This window comes from Bos mutus, chromosome 7, assembly GCF_027580195.1.
Source record: "Bos mutus isolate GX-2022 chromosome 7, NWIPB_WYAK_1.1, whole genome shotgun sequence".
Taxonomy (NCBI): Eukaryota; Metazoa; Chordata; class Mammalia; order Artiodactyla; family Bovidae; genus Bos; species Bos mutus.
In genome coordinates this window covers 6,396,335-6,415,967 of record NC_091623.1, presented here as the reverse complement: position 1 = coordinate 6,415,967, position 19,633 = coordinate 6,396,335, and the positions used below count along the sequence as shown (strand labels likewise).

The following is a 19,633-nucleotide window of genomic DNA, read 5'->3' as shown; positions in this document are numbered from 1 at the left end:
AATAACCCACAAAATAAATTACTAATTATTTAAAGATTCAACAACTTATTGAGGAGGCTATTTTGCCTAGACAGAATGGCTTTTAAGTCATCTTTATAACTATAGACTACAAATCTATACAGATTTCAAATATATGAATATTACATATTTCTACAATGGTGACAAACTTTATTTGACAGGCATATGAGCTTATAAGAGGTATTTTAAAGAACACATAGAACTAAAACTATAAGCAGCATTATTCGCTTAAAGGCTAAGTTGGGCACTGAAACAGGATACACAATTATTCAAATTCATTCTGGAATGAGCATAGGATTTTAAAAATACACCCCACAGCTAAAAGCAATTAACTATTACTAAAGGATTTAAAATAAAAATACTTTTTCCTGCTCCCTAGAGGAATCTTGTCAACTTTTTTCTCTGAATCCTGAAATTTCCACACTGGAAAGGATCTTACAAATAATGTCATAAAACTCCTTTATTTTGTATCTAATGAAACAGAAAACAAAAGAAATTAAGACAGTCTTGCTCAGAATCACACATTTAACTAACAGATCTAGTAATAAAATCTTTATCTCCTGACCTTTGAACTGAGTTCTTTGAGTTAGAATAAATGATTATCTCATTTTTCTTTCTGAAATTGACATCATCCACTCAAGTTTCTTAATGTACCTGTTCCCTGAGGCTGGCTGCAGGATGAAACAATCCCCCTAATTACACTTTGGTACTGTTCCCCAAAATGCAGGCATATATAAAAAAATTTGGTGTTTTTTAAAATCACTAACCACTAAAAGAAAATAGAAAAGGGATTAATAAAAAAGCACCTAATAAGAGATAGATACATAGTTGTGATATAAGTGATGATTTTGTAAGGTTATGTCTAGTTACCTTTCTAGAAAATGTTTACTGCTGAGATCCCAAGAATTCAAGTATTTGTTTACAATTTGAACTCAAGAATCAACTTGAATACTGTAAATAAATGTGGAGGGCATATAATGTGAAAACAATATGAAATTAAACGAAAAAAAAGGCACTGGATCTCAGGCTTTCTACTTTTAATGATACATTTTTTTTAATTTCAGGATTTCCTCCAGTTCTGGTTGTTTCTTCCCCATTTTGGTTTTTGATTGCTATTTCTGAAGTGTTTGTGGCTCCCTCTTTGAACTTTAAATAAGAAAAGGGCATGGCTTCTGACTTGGGCTGTCACATACCTTTCTATCTGTACTTCCCGCACATGTACTTTACCTCTCTGTGTCTCTTTCTTATTTGTGGACTTCCCTGGTGGTCCAGTGGCTTAGAATCTGCCTGCTAATGTAGGAGACCATGGGTTCAGTCCCTGGTCTGGGAAGATTTCACATGCTGCAGGGCAACTAAGCCTGTGCGCCACAAGAACTGAGCCTACACTCTGGAGTCTGCATGGCAACTGCTGAGCCCATGTGTTGTAACTACTGAAGCCTGGGTGCCCTAGAGCCCATGAAAGTAGCCCCTGCTCACAACCAGAGAAAGCCTGCATGCAGCAATGAAGACCCAGCACAGTCAAAAGTAAATAAAATTAAAAAAAAAAAAAATTTCCTTATTTGTAAAATAATTCCAACCTCACCACTCACGATTGGTATGGGAATCCCAAGAGAATGTACTAGAAAATAACTTTTAATTATAAACATGAAGTCCTATTAATACGAACCCTTTCAGCTTTTCTTTGAGGCGTTTTAGTTCTGCAGCTCTAGATTCTGCTTCCTCTTCCAGTTGCTTAAGCAGGTTTTCAGCTTGTTCCTCCTTTTGCTGTAATTTATCCAGCTCATCCAAGGCCTGCTTTAATTCTCCCTCAAAGAGAGTTCTCTCTTTAATCATTTCTTCTTGAAAAGAACAGAGCTTCTGCTGAAGACCAGAAGATAATTCCTGCATATAGATAGAAAGCCAGCAAAATCATCTGAAAGGTTTTGACAATTTAATAAATAATTAAATTTAATAATCTGTGAGATTTTACTAAGGACAAGAGAGAAGTACAACTAATGAAGTATGGACACTAAACTCAAGAGCCTCTGAGAAACTTGAGAGATTCATATTCATTCTGTCATGGATTATATCCTACCCTCTGTTAAGATTGGGGTAAATGTTATTTCAGTTTTTTTCCTATGCAACACACACTTCTTAGACAACAAAAATTATATTCTACAATTGGCTTTTATCATATATTTTTCTCATATGATACTATATAGAGTATTATGATTCCAATGTTATATAGAAATATTTTAAAGTTATATAAGTAAATAAGAATAAGTAAATACAAGTAAATCACCATTGCAAAAAAAATTCTAACATTACAAAAAAAGGAAAAATTGCCTTTGACTACTCCCCATTCCAATCAAGATAACCTCTACATTTTGCATTATAAGCCTTATGGTCTTTTTTTATATATGTACATTATTTTAAAACATAAATTAAATACACTGTGTATAAAAAGGTCATTTAAAATATCATAAAAATAGTTGTTGAGGTCTTTTCAAGTCAGTATATACAGATCTACCTAATTCCTTTGTCACTAAAGATTGCCAACAATATAATATTTCACATTAGTTCACATGAGTACTTGCTTGCTTGACTAGTTCTCACCAATATATCATATTACCAAATGTTTTAATTTGTGCCAATCTTGGAAGTGGAAAAAAACACCAAAAGATTTCTTTGATTATTATGACAAGTATAGCATCTTCTCATTTTACAAGCTATCTGAATCTCTACTGCTAAGAATTTTCTATTTCCATCCTATGCCCATTAAAAAAACTTTTTTGTTTAATTAAAAAAATTTTTTTGGCAGCACTGAGAGCCATGCAAGATCTTCATTCCCTGACCAGGGATCAAACCTGTGACCCCTGTAGTGGAAGCTCGGAGTCTTAACCACTGGATCACCAGAATTATTATTATGATTTTTTAATGAACTTCCTGTGTTTCTCATTGATATGTAAAATGTTCATGTAATCTGGATTTCAAAAAGTTACATTTTGTTTTTTGTCTAATTAGACACTCTTTTACCACAGATCTGTAAATGCCTACATAGTAATCTAACACAAGAATGTGCTGAAAAACAAATTAAAACAATTTCCCTATATTGTTTCAACTGTTGCTTAAATTTTTCAAATCATGAATGACTGTGGTAACATCAGTTAAATATGCAGCAAAGACATGATTACTTCCTCAGGATAAGAATCTAAAAGTAGAATTGTTGGATCAAAGGATATATACAATTTAAAGGTTTTCTGATACACAGGGAAATGTATGACATAAGAGAAGCACTAGGCTTTTTTAATATTGTAAACTACCTTCTCTTGTTGCAGAAGTGAATCCATTTGCAATACTTTTTGTTGTAGTTCTTCATGTTCTTGTTTTTCAAGAATAGACCTCTCTTTTAAGCTTTGTATCTCAGAATTTAGATTTTCGTCCCGTTCTCTGTTCCTATTGATGAGGTCTTCTAGAAAAGGAAAAATATTAACAATGGTGTAGTTAGATACTAATATTACCTTTGAAAAACCCAGCTTCCCAGGGTGGTTCAGAGCATAAAGAATCTGCCCACAATGCGGGAGACCCAGGTTCGATCCCTGGGTTGGGAAGGTCCCCTGAAGAAGGGAATGGCAATCCACTCCAATATTCTTGCTTGGAGAATTCCATGGACAGACGACCCTGGTGAGCTATAGTCCATGGGGTCACAAAGAGTCGGACACGACTGAGTGACTAACACACACACACACACACACACACACACATAGAGGTCAAGTACTTCCAAAGAGGGAAAAAAAATTCTGAAGTTCCTGTCATTATTACATATAAAACAGTATATACGTTATATAATAAAATCCTCAAACCTAGCTCTATGTATCTACCAATTTTAAATGGCTACCCAATGAGGAGGTCAAATGTATATATTTCAACCAAGATAAGCAATATAGTCAAATAAACAGATAACAAATATCATAAAAGATAAAAATTCCCAGGCATAAAACAAAATTTTCATTGTTGTTTATGTAATTATTTAAAGTTGCTATAACATATCAGTACTTTTAAAAACTATCATAGGTAGTATTTATCTAAAGAAAATAGTACTATAGACAGTAGAATACCTTTTTCTTCTTCAAGCACCTGGCATTTAGACTTCATGTCTTCTATTTGTTTAGACAATATAGTAATATTTTCCTCAAGAGACTGCTTAAGGCTTAAAACTTCATGATTCTTCTCTTTCAGATTTTCTTCTAACTGGGCAATATCTAGCTTGTATTTTTCCACTTGATCTGATGCACAACTGCATTAAAACAAATTATATTGAGGAGCACATCTATTTAAGCAGAGGCAACATTAAATGAAAAGAGATGAAAATGATGTATTCATCGCACTTCAATAAAACAAAGTCCAAAAACTACTCTTCATATTACCTTATTTCTTCAATGTATTCTAAGAGCTTTTCTGTTTCAGATTTTTCATCAATCTTTTCCTTCTCTATTGAAACACTAAAAAAAAAATGCATACATTAATATACACAATAATCATACTTACTCTGTACCAGAGTAAGCATCTCTGGTACAGGGTAAGCCTCATTCTGGTACAGAGTAAGCTTACTCTACAGAGATGCTTACTCTGTGCCAGATACTGTTCTCTCAGGCAGGCTGACTCTAGGTTCTAAACTCCTAACCATTAGTTTGTGTGACCGCTCACGTTGACAATTTATGCAAGTAGGAGGCTCAAGTTTATTGTTTATTTTTTAAGTGAGAAAGCTTTCCAAATATATTCTGACAAAAGGATTATGATGATGAGAGTCTGTATACAGTTATAGATCTGTAACACTCTGAGTGTATTAGAAACCACCTTTCCTGTAGCTTTCTTAGAATCCCCACCCACCACACATACAAAATAGAATTTTGTGTGCTTCAAAGCCTTTCTTCCAGGCTGCCTTTTATTCGGTTACTTATTGACAAAGGGGCAAGGGGCTTTAGTAGATGTCTTACGAAAGGACATATATGAATGGTCAATAAGCACATAAAAAAGATGTCTGACACTAACAGCAACAAATTGAAAACATAGATGATATACTATTTTACATCCACTAGAAAGGCTGAAATCAGACAGGCTGACAAGTATCAGTGCATATATGACTGTCAAGTCGATTCAGTCGTGTCTGACTCTTTGCAACCCTATGGACTATAGCCCACCAGGCTCCTCTGTCCGTGGGATTCTCCAGATAAGAATACTGGAGTGGGTTGCCATGCCTGCCTCCAGGACAAATATTGGTGAGGATATGGAATGAATGGAACCATCATGCATTGTGAAGTGGGAGTGTAAAATTGTATAAACTCTTTGAGCTTTTAAAAAAGCATTACATGGGACTTCCCTGGTGATCCAGTGGCTAAGACTCCATGCTCCCAATAAAGAAGGCCCAGGTTCAATCCCTGGCCCAGGTTAGATCCCACATGTCACAACTAAAGATCCTGCATGCTGCAACTAAGACATGGCACAGCCAAATAAATAAATAAACAACAAAACAAACAACATAGAAAACATACGTGCATACTATGACCTTGAAATTCCACTCCTAGATACTTACTCAGAGAAACAAAAACCTTTGTCTACAAAAAGGTAAATATAGTAGTCTTATTGACAATAGTCAAAAATTGGAAACCCAAGTACTGATCAATAGGAGAGTAATGAACAAATGGAGGTATATTCGTATAGTGGAATACTACTCAGAAATGAAAGAAACATGTAATACACACAATATGGATGAATCTTGACTCTGCACTTTCAATACAAAGCGCATGGGTTTGAGACCTGGTCAGGGAACTAAGAGCCTGCAAGATGTGCAGCATGTCCAGGAAAAAAAAAAAAAGCCACATATATACATATGTGCATGCATGTGATGATAAATATCCCCAAAAAGGTCAAATTAACTTACAATGATGGAAGTCAGAAAAGTGGTTGCAGGGGTGGGGGGTAACTGTGGGGAGGAACAGGGAGCAGGAAGGAGCACGAGGGGACTTTCTGAGGGAATGACAGTGTTCTCTATCTTGTTTGGGTGGTGGTTACATAGGAGTACACAATTGTCAAGTCACTAAAATGAATACTTACGATCTCTGCATGTTACTGTATGCAAATTACAGTTGAGTAATTAAAAGAAGTCTAGGATTGTAAATTAATCATAGCTTCCTGTATCAATGCTTCTCAGTTTCAGTCTCATTACAACCTCCATAAGATTATGTGCCTTTCCTCAACACTGATACAGAAGATGTACAAACATAATACATTCATATTTCTTTTCAGCATAAAATGTTGGGGAACGATTAGGGTTCAGCTGTTACTTAGGAAGAGAAATAGGGCAAGTAGAGGCAGGCAGTGAGATGAGTATGGAGTAATAACCAGCCAAGAAAGCCAAGTACAAAACTGGTTACACAACGTAACCTCTTTTCTTTTAGTCACTCACAGTTTCCCCTCAAGTTGTACTATTTTCTCCTGAGACTCCACGAGGTTCTTCTGGGTGAGCTGCAGCTTCACCTCCATGCCTTCTTGTTTAGCCATCATGCTCTACACAACAGAAATACCTGTTTTAGGAAATGAGAACTTGTTCAGATCCCCAGTTCCAGAAAACTTACCTAAGGTATCACTCACCCGCATCTTGGTTTCTCTTTTGTTTCTCAGTTTCATCAACTCAAGGCTTAGAATTCTCAAATTCTTCTGGTTATTATCTTCAGAAAACTGAGTAGAGCAAACACATAAAAAATTGAGAAATATTTTCTACTAAAGTTGTGTAAAAATCACTTAAGTATTGAGTATTCTATCTATTATAGGGACTACTATTTGCTTACAACATACTTTAGTAGAGAAAAGTATCCTTAACCCACACCAGGATTACTGGCTTTATACTACTTCTATTCTTGTCCCTCCTTTTCCTTCATGGGACTTTCTGGTCTACTTTTGAAATCAGCTTCAGTGATTATTTATCTGTATATGCTGGGAAGTCTACTGTGTGGCTCTAAAACAAGATTTTTGCAGAGTTTTGTCTGTAAAAATTGGTTAATTCAAGTGTGTTTGCTTAACAAACTGCATTTGCATTGTTTCATCTACTTCGAAATATGCAGACTACAGGGTCCATCACAGGCCTAATAAATGATAATCTCCCTAAGTGAGGCTCAGGAATCTGTCTTGCCTGTGCTTAATTCTTATGCATCCTTACTCCCTTTGTAAGCAAAGAGCCCAGCATGTTATAGGCCCTGAATAATAGATTCTTATTAAGCTGAACAGTGATTTACAGCTTCCTTCCACTTCTATAAAAAGGAGGATGACCATGTTAAGTCCTTTAAGATCTATTAGTTTATTGATAAACACAATTTATCTACTGAGCATATTTAGTCCACACATTTATTCATTTTCTACTGTACTCCCAAAGAGATTTAAGACAGAGGCCTGCTATCATGCTATTATTTATTGCAGAGAAAGATCTTTAAAGATACTTCTAGATGTAAATTCTAAAACGTTATTAGTGGTCTTACTAATTGGGAGTGACTTTGAAAGAGGGTGAGAAAATGTCAGATGTTAAAACAAAAAGTAAATGATTGTTTATATTCTCTTATGTGCCAGGCACCATAATAAACAAGATGCAATAATAATTCCTATTGGGAGTGGCTTAATATTTAATATACATTTATTGACATTAAATGACTAAATTAGGCCTAAAATTCCCAAACAGCTCTATGAGGAAAAAAAAAAATTGCTTTTTATTCAATTGTAAAGATTATGAGGTTCAAATACCTTAGATTTTAGGAGCTCATTAGTCCTGGTTAATTCAATAAGCTGTTTTTCCAGTGAAGCATTACTTGCAGAGAGAGAGGTTTTTTCCCTGACGGCAGCGTTTAGCTTTGCTTCCATCTTCTCCACCTCAGCTTCCAGATCCTGGATCCGCCTGTCCTGAGCTCCACGCTCCTGCACAAGAATGCGGATCTGGACAGGAACAAGGAGATGAAATTAATAACTCCCGTATTACTGCCAATACAGTTACTAGATGCTGTCCTGTGCTGTTCTTAGTCCCTCAGCTGTGTACAACTCTTTGTGACCCCATGGACAGTAGCCCGCCAGGCTCCTCTGTCCATGGGGATGCTCCAAGCAAGAATACTACAGGGAGTTTCCATGCTCTCCTCCAGTACTAGGTACTAATGATAATCAAAACATTAAAGTTCTAGAAAAACCTCTGATTGTGATATGATGTTCTTCAATAGTCTTAGCTGTTTGAGCAATCATATTTACTTTATGACACATCTTGAAAATCTGTAAGCATTTTAAGAACAGAGAATTCAAACTGCCATAAACTTCTAGGTGTAATTATACTGTTTATTTACTTTTAAGGCATTACTACCTATAAAAGTTCTTCTTTTCTCTAGTTCTAATTATAGGAATTCAAATTACAGCTTAAAATGCTAAACACCTTTATTTCTGGGAAAACAGAACAGGGCTTATGGGTAGGGTGTGGTAGGCATTAGCAAGCCATCATACTGATGCAACTAATGGGTAAAAACCAAAACGAAAATAAAAAACACATATTTGTCAACAGGAAATGTGGAAGCCAGAAGATAATGAAATGTTTAAAATGTATGGGAAAATCTGCCAATATAAAATTCTATTCCCAATGAAAATAGCCTTTAAATATGAAGGTGATATACAGACATTTTTCAGAGGGAAAAAACAAAAAAGAGCTGAGAATATCTGTCAACAGTAGAACTGCACAACAAGAAATATTAAAGGAAATTCTTTAGGCTGAAGGAAATGATCTAAGGACTGACAGACTGACAATAAAGGTAACAGAAAAGGTTTACCATGTAAACATTAGATAAATGAAAGCTGGCAATGGCTAAGTTAATATTACACAAAGCAGACTTAAGGCAAACATTATTACTAGTAACAAAGAAATTTTATGGTCAAAAGGTTATTTTAAGAGAAGATATAATCTTAAATTTTCATGCACAACAGTAATATTGTAACAAATATACAAAGTCAAAACTGACAGAATTAAAAAGAAATTAATCCACAGAGCTGAAAGTCTAAAAATACCTTTCTGAGAACTACTAAACACACAAAAATATCAGTACAAATAATAGATTTGAAGAAAACTATTAAATGACTTGAACTAATTGATGTATATAGACCACTATAACCAACAAGTGCATTTACATTCTTTTCTAGTGCATATAAAACATTTACCACAATACACTTTATGGCTTCCCTGATAGCTCAGTTGGGAAAGAATCAGCCTGCAATTGCAGGAGACCCCAGTTTTGATTCCTGGGTAAGGAAGATCCGATGGAGAAGGGATAGGCTACCCACTCCAGTATTCCTGGGCTTCCCCTGTGGCTCAGCTAGTAAAGAATCTGCCTGCAATGTGGGAGACCTGGGTTTGACCCCTGGGTTGGGAAAATCCCCTGGAGAAAGGTAAAGCTACCCACTCCAGTATTCTTGCCTAGAGAATTTCATGGACTGTAAAGTCCATGGGGTCGCAAAGAGTCACTTTCACTTCACTTCAAAATAGACTTTATGCTCGGTATAAAAGTATCAGGAAAGCACAGCTATATTAAGTCACATAAAAAGCATTCTCTAGGGGCGGGGTAAAAAAAAAAAAAAAAAAGCATTCTCTACTCTTACTGGCTTTGTATTCAAACTTATCTCAGTATTCTAAGCCAATAATACTTAACTAAAAATATATCAAGCACCACTTACATATATGACTGTGAACTAGATACTAGGAACTGAACGAGATTTAAGATTCCCAACTGTAAGAGTCTTTATTCTTACATTATTGGTTTACAATCAATGTCCATAGCATAGTACTATAAAGCAGAAAAAAGAACATTTAAGACTATCTACATCACACTTTTTTCAGTTAAAGAAGTATAAAGAAGGGTTTGTAAACTCAAATGCCTACATGACCAAGTAGACAATACAAAAGAGCCAGGTGAGGACTGACAGCAAATGCGACATCTAAAGAAGGCAACCCAGGTAGATGCAACCTATTATTACTTTTAGAATGGATAAGCAACAATGTCCTATTGTATAGCACAGGGAACTGTATGATCTCCTGGGATAAACCACAATGGAAAAGAATATTAAAAAAAAGTTAAAAAAAAAAGAATGTTTTTGTGTAAAATGTGTAGAACTAAGTCACTTTGCTGTACTGCAGAGATTTGTACAACATTAAGTCAATTATATGTCAATTAAAAAATATAATTAAAAAAAAAAAAGAAGGCAACCTTGCACAAGCCTAGTAGATTCCCCTGGAGGGGAAGACAGAAATTGTCCTGTGAGATCTTTTTATTCTGCAACAGTAGTCAGAAATCTGAGTTTGTTTTCCATGAAATTTTGCTTTTAAATTAAATATTGATATTTAATTCAAATTACCCAAACAAACAACAAATACTTGGGGGGGTTAAATAATATATAGCAGCATTTGTAAAAAATTTTTATTCTAAAAGATTAAGTAACTGATACAAATGACTAGTTCTAACTCTGGAACTGCCACTCCCTTATCAGCTATCTCCAGAGACACTTAGTTATTAAATCTCTAAGTATTTACCCCTACATCACAGGCATGTGTCCTCAATAAAATGATAGCTAATGTTATTAAAATAGATACAATAAAGGATCAGAGAAACAAGGGCAGAGATTTTCAAAGTTATCTTGACATATTCCTGGCCTAAGCCAACATTTAACTGTAATCAATGGAAAATTTTAATATGTCTACCAGAAAGAGTTGGTCAGTAGTGGAAATGTAGAAAAAAGACTGCCAGAAAAGCAAAGCTGGCAGTGACCTGCCTGGCCCTGCTTACAGAAGTAAACAGGTTTTTTATAAATAGCTAGTGTGAAGCTGCTGTACAGCAGAGAGTTCAGCTCAGGGCTCTGTGATGACCTAGAGAGGTGGGATGGGAGGGAACCTCAGGAGAGAAGGGACACGTGTATACACATAGCTGATTCACTCTGTTGTATGGAGGAAACACAACATTGTAAAGCAATTGTACTCATCCATATACATACACACACATATACATATATGTTAAAAAAAAAAGTAAGCAGGTTTTTTAGGTTAGTTTTGCTCAAAAAGATTTATTCTACGGTAGAAATGCACTGTTCAGTGTCGTAGCCCCTCTCCACAAGTGCCTATTGAGCAGGTGAAGTGCGACTAGTGGAACTGAATTCTTAATCTTATTTAAATAGTCACGTGTGGTGAATGGCTACCGTATTGGACAGTACACACGCAGTTGGTCATTTTATCCTTGAGAAAGGATATACTTTAGTGCAGAGATGCATTAAGTTAGCACTCCACTGCAATTCAACTAACCTGCTAGGATTTCATGCTTACCAAGCAATTCTCTAGGTAGTTACTATCTTAACACAGAGATTAGCATGTAGGAATAGTGTATGCTATGAGGAAAGGTAAACATTTGATCCACATACAAACTAAAATACTGAGCTTTACTTATCAGTTTTTCATGACATAGATGATCTTATATCCCTCCCTTAGTATGCTAACTGTATACTACATTGACAATCAAGGTCTACAATATGGTATCAAAGCCAACGATTGGTTACCCTGTGGGTACCAGTCTGGATGGTACATATGTTTCATTATCTGACTCCTCAAACAGCAACAGAATCCTTGTCTATGTTTTTCAGTAACTTAAACGTATTGCTCACCTCTTTTTCCAACATCTTCAAATCTTTATCATTCTTCTGAGATTCCTTCTATTTAAAAATCAAAGAACAGTGACAATCAGCTTTAAGTGCCACAAATATCATAGCCAATTTTGATTTTTAGTAGTCAGGAAAGATTAAGGGTTCTAAAAGATTAATTTCTATTTTAAACATTTCATTAAATCTAGTAAATATTTTGTAGGTGATTTATCTAGCCAATGAAGGAGAAGTTTCTTCAAATCTTAAAATATTTCAGGTTTGAATGTTTTTAGCCCAATAGATTAGACTTTTGCTAACAAGTTCAGTGAAAATAACAGGTCTTCTTTTCTAGTGTTAAATAATACATTTTGAGTATTTTATTATACTGTCTCAGAAGAAAAAAAAGACTTTTAAAAAGAGATATCAACTTAAACCTAGATCCACAAAACAAAAAATAAAACAAATGCAAAGACATAAAGAAAAACTGAAATAGTACAAACTGATTCTAATCTACTCATTGCCTTTATTCTCAGTAAGATGTGTTTTTTACATATCTTTTTATATTCACCAGTCTTTGTGAGATAATGGCCAAAAACAGAATATCTATCTTTTCCATCTACAGATGAAAGAAGTCATAAACATCTTGAACAAAATGCATTTTATATATTTCTAACATGGCGGTTGGCCTGTCACATGTTTAATCTCCCACCTGATGGCATTTTCTAGGAAGGTCAAGAAAATGAAGGCCTATTATGTAGGAGTTTAACACAAACTTGTATGTAATTTAGTTTTGGTTTGGGAATTCTGCAATTAATTTAAAATTTCAGAACTGTTTATCCAAGAAATTCAAGTCAAGAAATTTACATCAATTTCTAAAAAAGGATGCTTATATCAGTGCTGTCCATAAAGATATAATGTAAGCCATGCACATATTTTCAAATTTTCTGATAGCCATATTTAAAAGAAAAAGTTTTAATAACACATTTCACTTTACCCAAAATATCAAAAGTATATTTCAACATGTCATTAGTATAAAATTATTAGCAAGATATTTTATACTTTTGGTACTAAGTCTTCAAAATTTGCTGTATATTTTATACTTATATTATTGTTTAGGGGCTAATAGTGTCCTTAAGTAGTCTTTTGCGATTCCATGAACTGTAGCCTGCTAGGCTCCTCTGTCCATGGGATTTCCCAGGAAAGAATACTGGAGTGGGTTGCATTTCCTTCTCCAAGGGATCTTACCGATCCAGGAATTGAACCTGTATCTCCTGCATTGGCAGGTGGATTCTTTACCACTGAGCTACTAGGAAAGCCCATTTTATACTTCTAGTACATATCAATTCAAGTGCTAAATTTTCAATAGAAATATCTAACTATATTTATTTATTTTAAAATATTTACTTTATTTGGCTGTGCCAAGTCTTAGTTGTGGCACGCAGGGTGTTTAGTGGTGGCTAATTTTATTATTATTTAATTTTAATTAATTGTGTAGTTAGAAACTGATACTTGATTCTGTTGATATTTCTAATATCTAACTATATTTAGACTTCACAAAACATAGAGATGAAAAAGTAGATTCACATATCCAAGTTATTCCAAAAACACGTAGGAAGTACAACTGAACTGAATATCAGTTTTTAATAACACATTAATTAAAATTCAGTTCAGTCAGTTCAGTTCAGTTGCTGAGTCGTGTCTGACTCTTTGTGACCCCATGAATTGCAGCACGCCAGGCCTCTCTGTCCATCACCAACTCCCAGAGTTCACTCAAACTGACGTCCATCTAGTCGGTGATGCCATCCAGCCATCTCATCCTCTGTCATCTTCTTCTCCTCCTGCCCTAATCCCTCCCAGCATCAGAGTCTTTTCCAATGAGTCAACTCTTCGCATGAGGTGGCCAAAGTACTGGAGTTTCAGCTTTAGCATCATTCCTTCCAAAGAACACCCAGGACTGATCTCCTTCAGAATGGACTGGTTGGATCTCCTTGCAGTCCAAGGGACTCTCAAGAGTCTTCTCCAACACCACAGTTCAAAAGCATCAATTCTTCAGTGCTCAGCCTTCTTCACAGTCCAAGTCTCACATCCATACATGACTACTGGAAAAACCATAGCCTTCACTAGACAGACCTTTGTTGGCAAAGTAATGTCTCTGCTTTTCAATATGCTATCTAGGTTGGTCATCCTTCCAAGAAGTAAGGGTCTTTTAATTTCATGGCTGCAATCACCATCTGCAGTGATTTTGGAGCCCCCAAAAATCAAGTCTGAGACTGTTTCCACTGTTTCTCTATCTATTTCCAACGAAGTGATGGGACCAGATGTCATGATCTTAGTTTTCTGAATGTTGAGCTTTAAGCCAACTTTTTCACTCTCCTCTTTCACTTTCATCAAGAAACTCTTTAGTTCCTCTTCAGTTTCTGCCATAAGGGTGGTGTTATCTGCATATCTGAGATTGATTGATTACTGCTATTTCTCCCGGAAATCTTGATTCCAGATTGTGCTTCTTCCAGCCCAGTGTTTCTCATGAGGTACTCTGCATAGAAGTTACATAAGCAGGGTGACAATATACAGCCTTGACATACTCCTTTTCCTATTTGGAACCAGTCTGTTGTTCCATGTCCAGTTCTAACTGTTGCTTCCTGACCTGCATATAGATTTCTCAAGAGGCAGGTCAGGTGGTCTGGTATTCCCATCTCTTGAAGAATTTTCCACAGTTTATTGTGATCCACAAAATCAAAGGCTTTGGCATAGTCAATAAAGCAGAAATAGATGTTTTTCTGGAACTCTCTTGCTTTTTCTATGAGCCAGTGGATGTTGGCAATTTGATCTCTGGTTCCTCTGTCTTTTCTAAAACCAGCCAGGAATCAGCAAACTAAAATGGACTGGAATGGGTGAATTTAACTCAGATGACCATTATATCTACTACTGCGGGCAGGAATCCCTTAGAAGAAATGGAGTAGCCATCATGGTCAACAAAAGAGTCCAAAATTAAGTACTTGGATGCAATCTCAAAAAACGACAGAACGATCTCTGTTTGTTTCCAAGGCAAACCACTCAATATCACAGTAATCCAAGTCTATGCCCCAACCAGTAACGCTGAAGAAGCTGAAGTTGAACGGTTCTATGAAGACCTACAAGACCTTCTAGAACTAACACCCAAAAAAGATGTCCTTTTCATTATAGGGGACTGGAATGCAAAAGTAGGAAGTCAAGAAACACCTGGAGTAACAGGCAAATTTGGCCTTGATATACTGAATGAAGCAGGGAAAAGGCTAAGAGTTTTGCCAAGAGAATGCACTGGTCATAACAAACACCCTCTTCCAACAACACAAGGGAAAACTCTACATATGGACATCACCAGATGGTCAACACCGAAATCAGATTGATTATATTTTTTGCAGCCAAAGATGGAGAAGCTCTATACAGTCAGCAAAAACAAGACTGGGAGCTGACTGTGGCTCAGATCATGAACCCCTTATTGCCAAATTCAGACTTAATTAAAATCAAATAATGCTAAGAATCTAATTTTTCATTTTCAAGTGCTGAGTAGCTACATGTGGTTTACCACTTTCATACTGGACAACCACAGTTTTTTTTTTTTTTTTAATAGAATAAGAGATTTAGGTAATTGTCAAGTGAATAAACAAGAATAAGCTTAGCTTATAGCTTTGGTTTTCTAACCAAAGAGCTTGGGAACTCTTTCCCAACTCTGAATCTTTTTCACATTTAAATACCAAGTTGTACAAGTCCTTAAGAAAGTACAACTTGCTTTATGAACTAACGGAAACAGTAATAGTACACTCCTGCACAAGTCCTAACATAAAGATATTAAGGATTTAATTTCCTCCCACTCCATGGCAGTTTCTGAATGGCAAACCCTTGTGGACATTAGAATGGTTTTTTCTTTTCCTTCATCAATATTTACCCTCCCCTTACTTTGTAAAGTCAAATCATGATAACTCAAAAAATCAAAGCATTACATAATTTTTAAGGGCTCACTAGGTATTATATAGCTTATCCATCTATAGAAATGACTGAGAAGTGGAGACCATTTTGTAATTCTGAACTAAGGGTACATTTAAACACAATATATTTAGTAATGACATAGGCTGATAAGTAAAACTTACTAGAGTTCCAATGATAATGTTTTACTCATTTATAGATTTATTGATTACCTTAATTTATAAACTGAACTTACTCTAGTCAAATATAATACCTTTCAGAAATGTTTTTATGATACAGTTGATGAACCAGCTGGAATATAAGGGCACCTCACCTTTAATCCTGAAGTCTTGACTTTTCTTGCTGAAACAGGCAAGGTAGTTTCTTTGTCAACGTTAAGATTTTGTTGTGATTCTGCTATAAAATGAATTGTACAGATCATGTTTCGTGCTTACATGTTTGAAGTACAGACAAAATACCAATTCCCAAATTCCTTATAGAAACTATTAGTGAAGCAATATAAAATTATTCTTTTCTTGATTGTACATTTTCAAGTAATTAGTTGCACAAATGACACATTTCTTTACACATTTTAACACTTTCTTGATTTTCCTAATATTCCCTCTAATATTCTCCAAGAGGATTAATGTGATTACCAAAAGGAAAACTACATGTCTATGCGAGTGTCTTACTTAATTTTTCTGGTTATATGACAGTGTAATGATAAAAGTGTTATTCAGAAGTCGACCCTTTTGTATATCAATTAAGAAAATTTAAATATAGTTGTAGCTTCATATTTTTAGAAATGTTATAGCATCTTTAAATTTAAATAATGTTATCCTTAACTTCAAAATTTACAAGATCATATAACCATTATTCTATTTTGGGATCCATTACCTTTTTGCTTTTGAAATCTTTGTGACTTCTGAAAGGATACTGGTCCTTTCAATACTTCTGAAGTTTTAACATCATAAGCACCTGGGGATGGTGCACATCCTAGAAGAAAAATAAAACATTAAAATCTCATCTAATGTGACTCACATGTTAACATGTTTTACAAAAATCATATATCATTTATATGTGGAATCTAAAAATTAATACAAATGAATCCATATGCAAAGCAGAAACAGATTCACAAACACAAAAAACAAACTTACAGTTACAAAAGTGTAGGAGGTAGAGGGATAAATTATAAGTATGGGATTAATACATACAAACCACTAGACATAAAACAGATAAACAACAAGGATTTACTGTACAGCACAGGGAATTATATTCACTATCTTATAATAACCTATAATAGAAAATAAGTCAGAAAAAATATAATTGAGTCACTTTTCTGTACACGTAAAACTAACACAATATCATAAATCAACTATACTTCAATTAAAAAAAGTAATAGTAAAGTGAGTAGCATAAATGTAAAAATACATTAATAAATTTCTTTCCTAATTAAAAAAATGACATAAAGTAACTTATTCACAAAACAGAAACAGATTTCAAAAACAAACATGTACCAAAGGGGAAATGTGGAGAGGAGGGATAAATTAGAAGCTTGGGATTAACACACACATAATACTATATATAAAACAGATCTCCAACAAAGACCTATTATATAGCACAGGAAACTCTACTCAATATTCTGTAATAATCTATATAGGAAAAGAATCTGAAAACCTATAAATATATGTATAATTGAATCACTATGCTGCACACCTGAAACTAACACAACATTGTAAATCAATTATACTCTAATACATTTTTTTTAAATGCTTCATTTTCAAATGTAAAATTAGCACATTTGATATTATAAAGTAGGCCTCTCTGTGAAGAACAGTATCATTATCTTCCCAGTGATATTTATTTCAGTTAGGTCAAAGGAACACAGACAACTCAGCAAAACAACAAAGACAGTCTTGGGATGGACATGTCCAGTCTTGAGATGAACATGTCAGAACAAGCAACACAGCTATTAGTAAGAACTGAATTAAGAAATAAAATATTTGGAATCAAATCTATTCAAAGAGAGTCACTGAGATTTTAGAAATTATGCTACTAAAAATGTCTAGCCCTTAAGATTTAGCTTGGAATAAAAATTTAGTGATGATCCATCTGTGTCTAATATCAGTACATTAGGAAATCTATAAAGCCATGCTATGCAAAGTACAAACTACACTAGACTGTATTTCTATGTTCCAGCAATTTATACTGTATAACCTCATGTAACTAGAGTCTCAAATCAAAGGTATTTCCATGTACTTATGCAAAGATGACTTGAGATCTGGCTCTTAATTACTTTAGATCTCAGTCTGGATGTCACCTCTTCCATTTTCTCCAAATGCCCACATCAAGCTAGAACCTCCATTCCATAGCAGCTTGCATGTACTATTGCTATTGCAGAACTTCCTGCAGCTTTGTAATGGCCTATACTAATGTACTTAACCATCTCCCACCTTAGACAAAACTGCCTGAAGTTAGGGACAGTCTCAAACACGTCCCTACCCTCAGTATTTACCTCAAGGTAGAGTTTAGTAGTGTGGCAGAGAAAACAGAAAGTCACTGGGGATGTAGGATTGGGAACAGAGTTTTGTATAGTAATCAGTTAGATTAGGGTTCAAATCCAGATTTGTCTGCCAATCCGGTATGATAATTTTATACCTATAAACTGCCTTTACCAATCTTTCTTCTTTTACGCCTGAATGGGACATTCAAAAGAAATTCACAAGTCCACACCAAAAGCAATAGTAAATCTGGTATGATAACAGTATGGGCCAGGTACTTTGTAGCCACAGGGAGAAAATGATGAATAAGAACATTATACTCTCTCCTTTTCCAATCTAACTTTAAGACCCTTGGAAAGTTATTTCTATTTGACACTGTTCTTCATTCATGATACAGGGCTAAAAAAATAGTATCTACCTCATACTTTGGTTGTTTGGATTACTGGAGTAACATAAAAATCATTGCAGTGCCTAATACACACACTAAGCATCAAATAAATGGTCACTTATTATTAGTAAAGCTGTGAGCCTCAAGTTTTATGTAATTGTCAAAACCAGTTCAATATATTATAAAGCAAACAAATCTCCTAAAAGGACACAATGACATAACTCAGAGTAATTCTTTGCATGTTTGACAAATTATATGGTGCTTAAGTCTTTAGTTAAAAAATAAGCTTGTGTTGATCCAATTCTTCACTGGCCTTCTTTTGTGAGCAGGGTGATGCTCATTTCCGTTTGTATGTTATTTGACAGAAATTAAGATGTAATGAGAGACTTAAAAAGTGTACATTATAATGGATAAATCATGAGCTGTGATGTTAAGTTCTGTCACCTGCAGGCTGCTCAGTAGTTACAACCCCCCTTAGTTTCCTCACCTGTAAAATGAGAACAATTGTACATGCCTCCCCTGGCTGTTGGAAAGAATAAACCAGACCCAGTAGGGAAGACCTTAGCACAGTCCCTGAATACAGTTAGCATCCACTGGGCTCAGGAGCACAGGATGGATTCATGCAGGCCTGGTTTCAGGCCCCTGTTCTGCCAGTTCGGTTGTATGACAGTGAGCAAATGTAAGCTTCCATTCTTTTATGGATAAAATAATGAATATTACGGATTTGGGGGAATTGCTCCCTTTACTTCATCTATAGTGTTTTCAGTAAGTGCTACTGCCATAATTTTATACCTATAAACTGCCTTTACCAATCTTTCTTCTTTTACGCCTGAATGGGACATTCAAAAGAAATTCACAAGTCCACACCAAAAGCAATAGTAAAATATATGTATGTGTATATACGCACACATATATACAAGTGAGGACTCCGGACTTGATCAACAGCTACCAATGCTTCCTAATTCCTATTCCCTTCCCTTGGCTTTAGCTTCTCCACAGCACTAATTGTATATTGGCTGCATTCTCCAACTGAATTAAACTCCATGGAGCAGAGACTTTGCTTCGCTCACTATTATATCCTTAACCTCAATAGTGCCTGGCAAGTACTAAA

At 35.1% G+C, this 19,633-nt stretch overlaps 1 protein-coding gene across 4 annotated transcripts in view; it reads right to left on the bottom strand.

Moving 5' to 3' along the window:
• LOC102268494 (hyaluronan mediated motility receptor) overlaps window positions 1-19,633 on the bottom strand; it is a 33,658-nt gene that overhangs the window by 13,636 nt on the left and 389 nt on the right. Inside the window, exons 2-11 of one of the 4 annotated variants that reach the window (XM_070373046.1) lie at window positions 16,531-16,629; window positions 15,968-16,047; window positions 11,716-11,760; window positions 7,789-7,977; window positions 6,649-6,735; window positions 6,464-6,564; window positions 4,425-4,499; window positions 4,116-4,294; window positions 3,321-3,469; window positions 1,685-1,899 (exon numbers count right to left, since the gene is read on the bottom strand). In XM_070373046.1, coding sequence (XP_070229147.1) covers window positions 1,685-1,899; window positions 3,321-3,469; window positions 4,116-4,294; window positions 4,425-4,499; window positions 6,464-6,564; window positions 6,649-6,735; window positions 7,789-7,977; window positions 11,716-11,760; window positions 15,968-16,047; window positions 16,531-16,629 — 1,219 coding nt within the window. Of the gene's footprint in view, window positions 1-1,684; window positions 1,900-3,320; window positions 3,470-4,115; window positions 4,295-4,424; window positions 4,500-6,463; window positions 6,565-6,648; window positions 6,736-7,788; window positions 7,978-11,715; window positions 11,764-15,967; window positions 16,051-16,530; window positions 16,630-19,633 lie in introns of all 4 variants that reach the window. The other 3 variants (XM_070373045.1, XM_005889208.2, XM_070373043.1) reach the window with 3 other exon arrangements.